This window comes from Microtus pennsylvanicus, chromosome 1 (genome assembly GCF_037038515.1).
Source record: "Microtus pennsylvanicus isolate mMicPen1 chromosome 1, mMicPen1.hap1, whole genome shotgun sequence".
Lineage (NCBI taxonomy): Eukaryota > Metazoa > Chordata > Mammalia > Rodentia > Cricetidae > Microtus > Microtus pennsylvanicus.
Window position 1 is genome coordinate 10291264 of NC_134579.1, and position 15413 is coordinate 10306676.

At 36.6% G+C, this 15413-nt stretch overlaps 1 protein-coding gene across 1 annotated transcript in view; it reads left to right on the top strand.

Moving 5' to 3' along the window:
• Positions 1-15413, top strand: part of Gbe1 (1,4-alpha-glucan branching enzyme 1) — a 245510-nt gene that overhangs the window by 209655 nt on the left and 20442 nt on the right. The window contains exons 13-14 of the mRNA XM_075953332.1: positions 6568-6752; positions 8326-8456. Coding sequence (XP_075809447.1) covers positions 6568-6752; positions 8326-8456 — 316 coding nt within the window. The remainder of the gene's footprint in view (positions 1-6567; positions 6753-8325; positions 8457-15413) is intronic.

Genomic DNA, 15413 nt, shown 5'->3' on the forward strand with positions numbered 1-15413 from the left:
TCCTGATATTCTTTTTATATATTTTATAAAATCCAACTCTGCAATAATTAACTGTTGTAGATATTTTTTATATGAGTCTCTGTGCCTCAAATGGAGTACTTTAAAAGGTCAATTGACAATCGCTGTTCAAAGTAGTCTCCTAAAGGAAGCAGACACAATCCACTTTAAAGAAATTTATCATAAATTGAATAAATCATTGAATGTGCATTCCATACTTTCTATCCCATTAGATAGTAGAGATAATAGATCTAAATATGGAGGGTCTGCCCCCTGTCTGATAGGAAAAAGTCAAACTATGGCATTATACTATTTAAGTCATTGTTCAGTAGAGGGAAACAAACAAAAAGGGGAATGGCAGTGAAAGCAACAGGGAAGCACTGAAGCCTTGGGCAGGGTTTTGATAAAGACGAACTGGACTTCAGGTACAGCTCAGTAACAGGGTACTTGTGTGTATGCCTATGTGTACGAAGTGCTAGGTACAATCCCCACCCAGCACCACAAACCAGAGCAAATAGAAGTTTTTGGAGACTAACCAGCTGTAACGTAGAATATTAACAGCAACAATAGTATAACATGCAAAATACAAAGGAAGCACAAGTCAGTAATAAATATGCTTTATTAAAAATACACATTATTTACAGCTCTTGTCCCCTATCTTTCCTAACACTTGCACAGTCATAGAGGCTTTATATTCATATTGTTTGAAACAAGAACTGGGGCTGAATACAAGGGATAGAACACAGACATCAAATCTGAATGCTAGCCTGGATGCTTTATGCTTGAATGGCTTTGGAAAGTAACATTAATTACTTTTCTGAAATATTTGAAAATGGGAATCATTTCTGTATTGAATAATCTTTGTTAGATTTCAGGTAACTGCTGTTGTAGCACATAGGTATGTAGGAAGAACTTGGGATATTACAATTGCTTGTAATATTTTAATATTATTAAAATTATTAAATTTTTAATATTGTAATAATTTTAACTACCATACATTTCATGTAATAGAATTGTTTTCCATTTGGTAAATAAAGGTATTAAAAATTATATAATACAAAAAATAAAAAAATTATATAATACTCTTCACTATTAATAGTTCTATGTTTAGCATTTCAACAACTACTTGTTTGTAAGTGTGTCGGCATGTCTATGTTCATTCTGCTGCATCTGTACATAGTATTATCTCATTTTGTACTTATGGGCAGGCACTGATTGGTTAGCTCATTTTCATTTGACACCCTTCAGACCCAGGCACTTAACCTGAGCTTTGTCTCCTGGCATGTACCTCACTCATGGATTTGAGCAAACCCGAAAATAGTTTAAATTAAAAATGGTCTTCCAAATGGCTACAGCTCATTTAACAATCCTTTTCATTCTTCTTATGCATAATTGGTCAGAAGAAGACAGTAAGAACTGGGACAGAGAAACAGAATGCCTTGCTACCATACGCCTGGCATCCATCACTGCGTCACTGGGCCTTGACACTTCCACTAGCATCACAGTCATGGAGATTAGTTGCTACTCTGCCCTTATATGGTGCAAGAGGTGCATCACCATGCCTTGTACTTAAGAAGATGAAGAACTAGAATTTTTTATCTGTTATACAATTAGTTTTTATATTTTCATAACGTTCTTGAGAACACTAAACATTGTGTACTAGTCTTTTTTAAAAAAATTCCAATGTGTAACATAGAGAGCATGTGAACATGAATGCATGGCCATCATTGGGAATGGCCTTCTCTGTCAGGTACTTATTTAAATTCTCCCTGTCAGCATATCTTGGAATAAAGAAAATAGAAAGCTTAGCACAGGTATTTTCTTGATTCACTTGTCAGTAATTTAGATGTATTCTCAGATATATCAAGGTCCTTTCCATTCATCCATGTCTTCATGTTACTAAATTACTCTCATACATGACATTTATTTCCACCTGTATGGCCACTGTACTTACATGGCTGACATCTTTTCCACTGGGATGTCCTTCTTCCCTGCATTCAGCCCTCCATTTCCCCCTTGCTCTGGCTTTCTTTCTGAAACTCTGGCTGTTGCATTTCTATCCCAGGTGTTTGTCTTCTCTACAAGAAACCGAGTTTCTCAGTTTCTGCCTTATTATATCCAAATCCACCACTGGGATACATGTATCCTTCCAAGCCCATTGACAGTACACCACAGAAGTCTGTTACCTTATGTTTTCCCAGGCCATTCCTGGACCTGGTACACAGAGATGTGGGCCCCTTCATAACAAAAGTAATTTTCTACAATTTTTGTGATTACTTCTCAAGACTGACTGCCTTCCTTTGCTTGTATAAGTTGAGTGTTAGAATAGTCTTACTCTACCTCTCAATGCTACCGAGAGTCTTTCCATCTAACCCTGGTTGAGGGCATGGGAATCTGATATTCTTCCATTCTTCTCCACTCTTTTTGTTATGATAGCTCACATTGATCTTTTCTGTCTCTTTGATACACTCCTGTGTCTTTTCTCCCCCTTTAGATTATAGGTTCTATAAGAAAGGGGTGATACTTGAACATGCTACATATGCTTATTAGCAGTATTAAAAATGTAGTCATCTATTAAAATTGTGCACATGACCAGTATAAAATGAAAATGAACCTTTAGATGTCGGCAGCACACACAACAGTGCACATCTGTGTCAGAAAGGGAGCTTAGTGACTGCAAGTCTAGTTTTTCTAAAACGGAAACTCTCAGATCCCGATTTGGAAAATTATTTTATCCTGTGTTCTTTGCACACTCATCACACTCATCACAGATATAAAATATAAAGTGATTTAAAACAGAGGACGTCTTTAAAAGCTAGTTTTCAGTACAGTTAAGCATAGAATTGGACGGGCTTCTTTTTTTCCTCTCTCTTTAGGACTGTGCATTATATACATAAACTTAGGAACAACACAGACTTATATAACATCCACAGCACGGAGACCATGGTAGACTTTAATTAATTCCTAGGTAAAATTAGTATGCATTGCAGTTCAGAGAACAAAATACACAAGCCTGCTAATCAAAATGTTCAGCTAACAGAGCTGGAGCTTTTTGTTAGTTATATTGTCTTGAATTTCATCACTCTACCAGCTGGCTTCTTGTCAATTTATAGCTTGGACCTTTACATCAAACAGAAAAAAAAATTAATTACAGAGAAAGGACTCCCAATAGGAATTTTGCGCTTAGAGGTTTTTCACAATTAACTAGACATGAATGGGAAAGTGTACAGAGGAAATAGAAAGGAAGTGAAAGAACTTTGTAGAATTTACTAGAGTCGTTAACCGCAGCAGCCTTACTCACCTGCTTCCTGGTGTTCTAAAGTTGTTTGGCCAAATATGTCAGCCTTCTCTCTTCTGAAAGCACTCAATTTGGCTACCCTGTTGAACTCAGGGAATCATGCATGGCATGAACTGTGAGATTTCTTACAAGTTGTCCCAAGTGAGAGCCCAGCGATTGTTCTCATCCCATCATTTTGAATTTGGTAGCATTCTGTATGTTGCACTACTGATCATTATCATAACTTAATGAGCCTCAAGATGCTTTGTTGGTGAGTGCCTGGTTACTCAAGTAGGGTTCTCAAGTGTCCTTGTCATTGCCTCAGGGTCCCAGGGCAATTTCCAATGTGACTTTTCTTAGCCTCTTATCTGTCGGATAAACCAGCCAGCATTTTTAAAAAAACTGCTTCTCAGGCCAGGCGGTGGTGGCCCACGCCTTTAATCCCAGCACTCAGGAGGCAGAGGTAGGCGGATCTCTGGGAGTTCGAGGCCAGCCTGGTCTACAAGAGCTAGTTCCGGGACGGGCACCAAAGCTACAGAGAAACCCTGTCTCGAAAAACCAAAAAAAAAAAAAAAAAAAAAAAAAAAAAAACTGCTTCTCTTCATAATTACTTTTTTTAGTTTCTTAGAAATTCTTCCTTGTGATCCATTTTCCTAATTCTAAAAGATTCAAATAGAGTATGTCTTTCTCAAGTACATTAAAGGCTAAGATGCCTAGCAAGTATAAAGCAAACCTTTCCACTTAAGAAACATATATAAAGGAAGACATATAGGGTATGTTCCATGGGATACCAGAGAGTCATCTGGAACCTGATGAGCCCAGGTTTTGAATACCTATCAAATTAATCAAAGTGCATAAACAAATGATGTGGAATGCATACATAGCATTTATATGTGATTTAGAATAGCATTTTCCATTTTGTTAACTTTAAATGCTTATTCAGACTGAGTTGTTCCCAGTCCACAGAGTTGTCTATCCTAAAAGAAATCCCATCTTCTTGGACATGGCAAAAATACATTTAGGTTTCTGATCATTTTAAATATACAGCAGCCCTTAGTTATCAGCTCATTTCGGTGGTCATATTTCACTGTACTGTCTTGAGTAATACCATATTTCCTAAATAATTTGTAGACCACAACTGAGGAGAACATTTTTTAACTTTTTGTAATGGTAGTATTTTTCTTCATTAGGTGTGTGAGCCGAGAGCTCCGAACAGGCTTTTTGCAGGGTTCGCGGCTCAGCCTGAGAATGGCTAGCTGCTGTTGCAAGGTCACCTTCAGAGTCTTCACGTGATTTACTTCCATTCGTTTTGCACTTGTGTTTATGGCTTTGAACCAAGAAATGAAATTTGATGTTGGGTTTGCCTACATTAAACTTAATTTGCCGCAGGTCAGCTCATTTACAACTGTGATAGCATGTACACCCACTCTATGGAATGTTTTCTGTCTGTCGCCACTGGTCCAGTTTCTCTACTTTAGCTGTGATTGTTGTTGTTGCAGCTTTCTAGTCCTTCTGATTTAAAAAGACGCCTCTGTAGGGAAGGATTTTTAAAAGGCTTCTGTGAATCTAATAATAGAGATCAGTATGTAATGACTTAATAAGAGTTTTACCATATCATGACATTCTATTTTCCCATTAGAAATTTGATTTCATGTTCTGTATTAAATATATATATATATATATATATATATATTAGTTTGTATTTTAAGTAATTGAATTTATATTTGATAACATATTAAATAAAAATTACAATGAATACAAAAATCTCATTTGAGTTTTGACACTAAGTATTTGTCCAGAATTTAGTTTAAATAACCCAATGGGTCCAAGGTGGGCATCACGTGTATTCCTAGATATGGGGCCATTCCCTAAAGCTTAAGGCCACACCTTTAAAGAAAAACAGGTTCTTCCTCCCAGGATACCATCGCCTTTCCTTACCTCCGCTACAGAGTAAAGGCTCATGAATGCTTCTTTCTCCACGCTAGTTCAATTGTTTCATCTTGCATGGATTTCAACTTCGAGTGTAATAGTCTAGTCATGTCCACAATAGAGTGATTCTCTCCAGTTCTTCCTGACCTCTGACTGTTCCGATTTTTCTGTTCCCTCTTCTGAGATGGTCCTTGAGCCTTGGTGGAAGGTGTGGTATGCATGCCCATTTGTGGCTGAGTTCTCCACTTCCGTTTACTCTTTCTGAAGGAAGATTCTCAGTGTAGCATAAAGGGGCCCCTTGCCTCAGTAAGCTTCTTACAATCAGTGTAGGTTCACAGAGGCAGAAACCTGTCTCTCCTCTCAAGTACTATGTACACATCAAAAGAAATATTTTCATTTAGAGCGAAATATTAGAATTTAGTGAACTGCTTGCAGATAGTTTAGTTTTTATGAAATTTTTGTTATTATGACTCTAGACCTGAAATGTCAAATGAAAATTGCACAAGTTTACTATGTAATGCGATTCCACGGTAGATAATTTTGAATGAATTTAAATGAATTCCCAGCCAAGTGTCTCACTTGTACACACTTGCTCATGACCAAATTATAGATCTATGTTTAAAGTAACCAAGAAGCCTGAGAAAGGAATACAGACAATTAATAATACCAGTGATAGCTTAGGTAGACACAGGACATTTGTACCATGTGTGCCTGTGGTAGTGTGCTAGGAAAATCCTTATATTTTAATCAGCTGAAGCTGGACCACGGCACTTCAGGGATGAAACGTGATATTTTCCATTTTGTTTTGCTCTGTTTAACTTTGATGGTGGTGGTGATATGGTTGTGGTATGGTGTGTATTGTGTGATGCATGTGATCATATGTCTGTTTGTGCCTGTGGACACAAATGAGGGCAGAAGGAGAGAATCAAGTGTCTTCCTCTCTTACCCTCTTCCTTGCTGCCTTGAGTCATGGACTGTCATCCAAGCAATAGCACTCCAATTTGGCCACACTGGCTGGATACTGTGCTATAATTATCTGCCTATATTCACCCAGTAATGCCAGGGTTATCACATATGCAGCCATGCTTGGCTTTTTTTGTGTAGATGTGAGAGATTTGAACTCACATCCTCACGATTGCACAGCAAGCACTCTTAGTCCCTTAGTACTTCTCCCCAGGCCTGTTACTTTCTGTTTGTAAAGAAGACACCTACATTGTCCACAGGATGCCGCTCTAGTAAATTAGACACTAAATTGATTTTAAATAACTTTGAAAATATGTAATTATGGAGTTCTCTTAGTAAGAAATGCTACTATTTCTACCTGATTTTTACATTTTCAAACCTTTCTGTTTGTTTGAATACAGGTAATGAATTTGGCCATCCTGAGTGGTTAGACTTCCCAAGGAAAGGGAATAATGAGAGTTACCATTACGCCAGAAGGCAGTTTCATTTAACTGATGACGACCTTCTTCGCTATAAGTTCCTAAATAACTTTGACAGAGATATGAATAGATTGGAGGAAAGATGTGGTTGGCTTTCAGCTCCGCAGGTAAGCTCTTTACTGTGAATGTGATGTTTTAGTCACCAGTGCTGGGCATGCCTAGAATGGCAAGCGGTTTAAATCTGCATGCAGACCTTCTGAGCAGCGCTTCATTATTCAGTGTGTAGTGCCCTGTAATGTACTGGAGTTGTCAAAACATGTCACAGGAGTCTCTCCAATAGATAATGAAAATGGTAAGCATCCTGCCCTGCTTAGCTTCCTAGTTAGTTTGGTTGTTGTTGTTGTTGTTTAAATTTAATAATTTTCATTTCAATTGGTTAAAAATAAATGGCAGACACTCTGCATGAAACCCATTTTGGAAATTGCTGCAGCAACATCTTAATTGTTTTGACTGGTTTTCCTTTGTGTAAATAATTATGCTGTCATAAAAAAAAACCGACTTTGACAACACCTAGATTTTTTTATTCCTGTTTCCCCTTCTTAACTGGTCTCTAGCTTGTCATTCCAATAGATGCCATTTATACCTGCGTGCTGTGTTGTATTTTGCATGAGTCTGAACTCTCTTTGGAATTAATGTCTCAGTTTTCAATATGTTTGAGAAAATGTAATTAACAGGTGCAAATTTTATACAAGCTTTTATTTTCCTCTTGCAAAAATTAGCATATAGTATGTGTTAGTTATAATCCATTTACTTTCTATTGATACTGTTTGAAATTGCTGTTGATGTGTTTTTACCTTAGTGTCTATGGTTTGCTTGTTTAGAGATTGAACAAAGGTATTTGTATATTCAGTAAGACTGGTTCCCTGATACGCAGCCCTGCTCATGTTTATTAGAGATGCCATTTCCAGAAGAAAGAGCAAAATGATGCTCCTTTTTCAGGAGGAACAAAGTTGAATACCAAAAGGCACACTGTTTACTCTGCAGCTGTAGTTCTCCCTGCTAAATTACCAGGAGAGATGCTGCTAATAAACATGGCAATAAATCTCCAACACTAGAGTTGGGGCAAAGGGGAGCCGAAGATGCAAAGGCTCTCAAAGCCAGCTGTAAACAGAAATCAGGGAGAGTGCAGATGTAATGTATTTTTAGACCTTTTCATATTATTAAGAAATATCCCTGGCATATTGCAGTGGACTTTGGGTTGCCGTTGAGTCTCTGCAGAGCTATGTAAAAATGTATGATTTTTAGAATAACTATAATTTTGAAGCTGGATATAACCTTATAGTAAATTTGAAAAATAATTTTATTTGTGTTACCTCATTAATCTGGGTACTAAAGCAGAGTCTTAGGAAAATATACTTAAGCCTAATATACACAAATGCTATATGCTGGAAATGCCATGTTTTGTTTGTTTGGATCGGTTTGGCTTTTACTTCAGACTTATCCACAACACTAATCCTCTAGGTGTGCTCTCACGGTGGAACAGTGGTGTTCTTATAGTCTTTTAAACTGTTTTTTGATATTATTTGGCAAAATTGTAACATGCAAAAGTATAGAGATCAGTGATTTCATTTTGAAATAATAATGAACAACACATATTAAGAACAAAATGAGCCTCTTGGAGATGGTTTCCTTGCAGCAGCATCTCAGAGTGATTTTAATGTAATGTGTTTATCCTTGCAGGCCTACGTGAGCGAAAAACATGAAGGGAATAAGACCATCACCTTTGAGAGAGCAGGACTCCTCTTTATTTTCAACTTCCACCCGAGCAAGAGCTACACCGACTACCGAGTTGGGACGGCACTGCCGGGGAAATATCCTTTTCTCACTACCAAATATGGCTGTTTAAATTCAATATGTCATAGTATAAGTACATTTTAAAAATGCTAACATGGATCTCATTCAGTTTCCTCCTGAAAAGTAAGGGACTTGAGGTAGCTAACATTGCTCATCTTATTTGTACTGAATTATTTATGAACTTTGCTTCATCTCCAAAAACTACAATTCTGGATATTTTTGAAAGTGGTATTTTGTTCTAATAAGCAATTAATCCACACTTCGTTTTTCTACATAAAATCTTTCATAGTTGCCTCTACCCCTCATCGTTGACTGGTGAAAAGGTGTATATAACTCAACAGTCCTCCTTTCTCTATCTCTTCTTAAATTTAGGACATGGCTCAGTTTTGTTTATCAGAATTGACAGGGAAATAGGTGGGGGAGGAAGGGGTTGAGCAAGAGAAAGAGCAAGGAGAATGTTTCTGATGTTTGCTACTTATGCCTACAGATTTTTTGGCTTCTGATTTAGTCGTTTCCTGTATATCTTGGCTTTGCTGCCCGACCCTTACTGGAGCATATATGTATAAAACCAAAGTATTCTGTAAGAAATAAGGTAACAAATGGGAGAGAAGCAAATGTCTTCCATAGGGAAACAAGACAAAGAAAGGGTAAAGTAGAGAAGAAAAGAATGATAAGCCTACACCTTGTGAATTAGCATTGAAGCAGTATAGTAAAATGAGGAAGGCCATTCCAGTAGCTGGAAGCATAGACCATCGTTAGATAATGGATAGTACAGAAGATTAAGGAATGGTGACTGTAATAAAGCTGGCAGCACTGATTGAGATCATGTAATAGAAGATCTGAAATCTACATTAATTAGTTTTAGCCTTTTTCCTGGAGTTTATGGTAAATGGTTAAAGGTTTTTGAACTAGGAAGTCACTTGGTAAGAATGTGTGTACTTTTCATGTCCGGGTCTATAAAAGATTACGTGAAAAGAAGACTGCAGTTTCAGGTTAACCGTGGAATATTGCAGAATACCTAAAGCATAGGTAGGTTTGAAGTAAGGTGATGGAGAGAGATTAACAGCAGGCTCATGTAGCTCTTTCTGAAGTGAAAGGCCTCAGAAACTGTAAGGGGAAATGTATTTGCAAGGGGAAATAAAAAGTTTCATTATATAAATTTTTATTTTAAATTTTTTATGTAATATATTTTGATCATATACTTTTCCCTCCTTCAATTTATCCCAGATCCTACCTTCCTAACTCCCTATCTACCTAATTGTATATTTTCGCTCAATAAACAAAAAACAAAATAGACAAACTAAACAAGAAAACTAATAAGTTAGAAATATCCAAACAAAGCAAAAAAAAAAAAATCCCATGGATTACATTTTATTTTGGCCAACTGCTCCTAGCCATGAGGCCTGCCCTGGAGTGTGGTTGACGCAGCCAGTGACGCTACACTAGAGAGAACTGATAGTCCCTTCTCCAGAAGGTAACAATGTATCTCCTTAGTTAGTATGGAGTTTGTATCTACTTCTCATTGCAGAGTGGGGTGGTAGTGGTCTGTTTTGAACTTGTATGGGACCTGTATAGGAGGTCCTTGTGCTTTTAGATGAGGGGTTTGATAAAGGCATCTATCTCACTTAGGGCTTATTACTCCAAAGTCTCTTACTCTCTGCACATTGTTAATTACTGTGTACTGCAAGAACCTTATCAGATGATGGTTGAGCAATGTTCTGGCCTGTTGGTTTAGCAATAGCTTATTAGGAGTCATTTTATTGCTGTGTCACTTTAGCTGACTAAGAGTCATTGTCTTAGTCTCAGGTATTGGTTTCATCTCATGGTATAAGCTTTAAATGCAATCAAAAAGTGGTTAGTGGTTACTCCACAACATAGGTGCCACAATTTTGCAGGCAGATTGGTATTGTAGGTCATGGGGTTTGTACCTGGGTGATACTGATGATTACTTTTCTCCTCCAATAGCATGCAAAATACTTTCTGTAAAGATTCTAGTTGTGCATAGTAAGTGTGTATTTAGCAGTAGACTTTACCATCATGTTATGGAGAGTAACCAACAGCTTTGGTGAAGTTTTGCAGAACCTATGGGACTGCTTTGGTCAATGACTCTACATGATGTAACACATTCCTACCACTGGATATTTTACTTGGTGGCTTGAGATGTCTCTTTATATAATTAAAAATATTTAAAAACCTGCTGATTTAGTGTATTTTACTATAACGTAGATTCTTTTCTGAGACAAAGGATTAAGGAAGTGCTTCCACGATACACTTGCCCCACCCTTCATGATTACTCACCTATAAGAAGCAGTTCACCTTAACTAAGAGACTAAAACCATGCTGTCATCTTGGTTTTGTGAAGTTGTGATCTGCCTAGCCAGTCTATGCCTACCATTTACTCCCTGTTAAAAAAAATTGCTAAGGAAGCAATTTTTTGTTCTAAAGATCTGATTCACAAGATAAACATGGAAGTTCTTAATTATTAAAAACATTGTCTTTTAAATTATCTCTCTCTAGCCTTCCTGTTTTTAGACCAAATTCCTGGAGTTCCTTCCACCTTCTGTTCTTTCCTTCTCTTTTCAATTCTTTTCTTCCTTCTCTTTCTTCTTTGTTCTTTAAAAAGGACATTCTCCTTCCATCCAAGTGAAGCTACCACACCTAGCAGCACAGTTTTCAGACGTGGGCTGGCAAGGAAAGATCAGGTGACACATTCCTGCATTTCCAAGCTTAACCTGTTTCATGGGTAGAGGTATAATGCCCCTTTCTCTACCAACAGCTACCCTACCATACCTCCTGCTCCTGTTATATGCTCATTCAAAGTCTTACGCTTTTTTTTAGATGCCCTATTATAATATCTTGTCTCTTTTCTTTATTCAGGTAATAATTTCAACTCAAAAATTCCATATATTAGCATGAAAAAGCACAGTGGGTGTTAGATTTTGCCCTCTAATCTTTTGAGAGATTTGATAAAGGAACTCTACAGTGTGTGGTTCTCCATTGCTAATTGCTTAAGAGTCTACCATATTCCTTAGGCAAAAGAGAGATATCATCTTGCAAACTTTTGTTGTTCCAAGCTTAAACATTCTTTTTATAGTCTACAACATCAGTCAAGTCTCATTTTTTTTGGCCTTTAATCTTTTATACTTACTCTTTCACCTTTAAACTATTGCAGAATGACTTTAGATATAGAAATATGAATAAATTAAGATTGTATTATTATATTTCAGACTTTATTAAAAATGTTATATGATAATTGCTTTTTCTAGCATGTTAATGAAATGGAGATAGTTGCTAGTGTCAAGACTGGTTGCCTTTATCAAGTAAAGAAATTATTCAGATTCTGAAATCCTAAAAAACTGAATTTAATACCAGAAAAATCTCAAGTTTTTTCAAAAGTCATTTGAATTTCTTCTGTCATTATGAAGTACAAGTATTTTGTAGGTAACATGTTTGAAATCTTGAACCTGTGTGTCTTTTGTCTTACATATCAAATTGCAAGGCATCAACCTGACTCAGATCTCTGGAGATCTCATGGTGGGTGTCTTCCCAGAGGTTTGTAAAGGGAGCTATTTTGGGGGAAGGCAAGGGAGGAGAAAACTTTAAGTATGCTTTTAGCTATCTGTCAAAATAATACAAAATTTGGAAAATTGAGCAATAAGGCTTATTTGTATCAATACAATAAGCTTTTAAATAAGTTAGTGCCTATGTTTAGGAGAATAGCAAAAATGGTGTAGGAGGGTCTTCTGTCTATGTGTTACTTTCATTGGTTAAATAAAGAGACTGCCTTGGTCTAGTTGATAGGGCAAACTCGGGTAAGTAGGGAAGACAGAACAGAATTCTAGGAGGAAGAAGGCAATGTGGCAGACATCATGGTTCTCCTCTCTGAGATGCATACTGGTTACACTCATGCCGGTTAGCCACAGTCAAGTGGCAATACATATTAATGGGGATGGGTTAAACTAATATGTGAGAGTTAGCCAATAAGGGGCTGGAGATAATGGGCCAGACAGCAATTTAATTAATACGGTCTCTGTGTGATTATTTCAAGTTAAGCTAGCCAGGCGGCGGGACGAAAAACAGGCCCGCTCCACACTACAACACAAAAACAATAGCAGAAAGCGTTTCCCTACACACTTGCATCATATACTGTTTCAGTATATCAATCCCAGGGTTCTTCAGTATAATGGATAAGGCAATGTGGTGATGCATGGCACAGACCTCAATGTACTTGGTCAACAGGCAGGTTTCACATTGCATGGTTAGAAAGCTAGAAGTTATTTTCCAGTATAATATCTTATCTTGTGGTTTCACATTGTTCATCTGCAAAAAGGAAACACATTGCCCTTTGTATTTAATGTATCCCTCTTTAATTTCTTCACCCAGAATACTATATGGTGAACTCTAAATCAAAATTAAAACCTGTTCGGTCCTAAAGAAAACCTGTTATTTGTAAGCCAGAATACAAATGTTAGTTCCCCTTTTTAGGTAATGTAGGGGCAAGTTGTATTTTGAGCTACATCTTCTGAAGGCCTTCTGCTTTTCTTTTACATATTTACTTTTACATCCTGTGCAGCCTAGAAAGAGAATTGTATTCGTCTCTTGTAACAGGCCAGTAGGCAAGCCTCTGAAGACCTTAGTCTTTTTCTCCAGCATGGGGCTGGGAAAATCAAGCAGTGTGTTTATTACAAAGCCAATGCCCTTCTAGTAATCTTGTAGTACATTTTCCTTTATTTTTGTATTTCCTACATGTGTTTTGACATGATAGCAATGGTGAGATTAGTGATTATCATCTCTATAATGTTAAAAATTGTTTTGATACAATTTTATAGAAAATGAGTTGCATTAGAAAATTGTACAAAAATTTGTGGCAATATGCACATTTTCCCATTCACCTGATCTCTTTTCCCACTTCCCAGTGACCTGCCACAGATTCTTCCTTAGGAATTTTTCTTTGTTTCCTTTGAAACCAATGTCTACAAAAAGGAAAAACTATTCTTTTAAAGTAAAACATAGGTTTTCAGGTCATCTTCTTCTCTTGTAGTTGTTTTCTGTATTCTGGAGTGGAATGTAGATGCACACAGCTTTTATGTAAACCCTTCTACTGCATCCAAGTTTACTGTACATGCAAACTTCTAACCTCAAATGTTATTTGTAAGGCATGCGCCTCGGTCTTTAAAAATGAATATCAGTCTGAAAGAATAAACAACAGAACAGTCACAGGCTTTAAAAGGTGGGCATGATCGTAACAATAGCATCCCCTTTCCACATGGCATTTCAGCTGTCACAAGATCACATGCTAAAAGGAGCCATCACAAACATGGCTCATGAGAAGTATCTGAACACAGGCCAAAAATAGTTAAAGCTAAGGGAACAGATGAGTAAATAGTTGACTTTGACCTGAGATCTTAAAAATATTTTTATTAAGCTGCTGCAATATGTGCCTTTTAAAATGTAAATTCAGAGTATGACATTTGCAAGCAGTATCCAGGTTTTCTAATGAGCAAATAATGTCATTTGGATGACTCACTGGAGTGTGATTGCTGAAGGCAGGGCTTTGCTGTGTTGCTTGGTTTAGAGAAGGTTCTGAAGTGTGGTTATATAACACTGTTACAGAGAATCGGGACTTTTATAAAACAAATAAAGGCAAAGTAATTACTGTAAAATTAATTATATACCACATTGTGTCAAGAGGGTACTGTACATGTGAGGGATAATTTTTGGATTAAAGAAATAGAGTCTAAATTTGCCTTTTTGATGTTTTGGGAAAACACAAAACATTGAAAATGGTGCCTCCTGAAATGTTTAACAGTGATATGGAGCATATGTACCCATCTTTTCTCTTTTATTGTGTGTCTGTATGTCTCCTTATTATACGTTTTATGTATAAGGAAACTTAAGCAAATGCAATTTTATATTTTTACAGTTCTCTTTTATCTTTAGTTTTAAGGAATGTATAAACATGCGTTACACTCAAGAATTGACAACATTCTCTTATTCAGTCTCTAGATAATAGTATGTCTTTTAGACATTTGTAGAGGGTCTGGTTGATAATTTTTTTCATTGGTAAATATTTCTTAGCAGTCCCTGACATTTAATGACAGTAAGGGACTAACTTCCTTTCTTTCCTGGCAAGAGAGTTTAATTTGGCTTTTTTCTTCACTTCAGGAATTTAAGATGAAAGTATGAAAAGTATTTTGATGATCAAAATATAGTTACTATATTATTTTTAGATTGGTCTAATACATACATGATTATAGGTAGTAATACATAAGCAACTCTTTACTGGGTTTGCATAAACATAACCTTTTTTTATATTTTATTTATTTATTATATATACAGTGTTCTATCTGCATGTATGCCGGGATGCCAGAAGAGGACACCAGATCTCATTATAGATGGTTGTGAGCCACCATGTGGTTTCTGGGAATTGAATTCAGTACCTCTGGAAGTAACAAGCAGTGCTCTTAACTTCTGAGCTATCTCTCCACAACTTTTGTATTGTTGTGCAGCGTGGCGATAAAGAATGGAGGGGTAGTTTTGTTCTGAATATCTATTGTAGTGCTGTGAAATACTGAAGAACATATCTGTAATATTACTTGTATGTCTCTAATTCATTAAGTATCTCCTGACTTTGGAAATTCTTAGACAACAGCTCAGATTCCTGTCATCCACTTTATGCTTTTCTGGATGATAATGAATTTAGGAAATATTATAACCTTTAAAAACAATACATATTCACCTATGATATATATTATTAATTGAATGACATGGTTTTACCAGCTTCTAATAGGAAACTTCACTGGGGAAACAAACTCTTCTTAGAGGTAGGTCACATGCCCAGCAGTAAATGCCAGCACTAAATGCCCAAAAGAAAATGAACTCTGATCTTTTTGTCTCCCCAAGGCTCATGTAACTGTTGCGGCCTCCAGATGAAGTATGTATTGCGTGATTTTGTTATCTATAAATGCATAAAT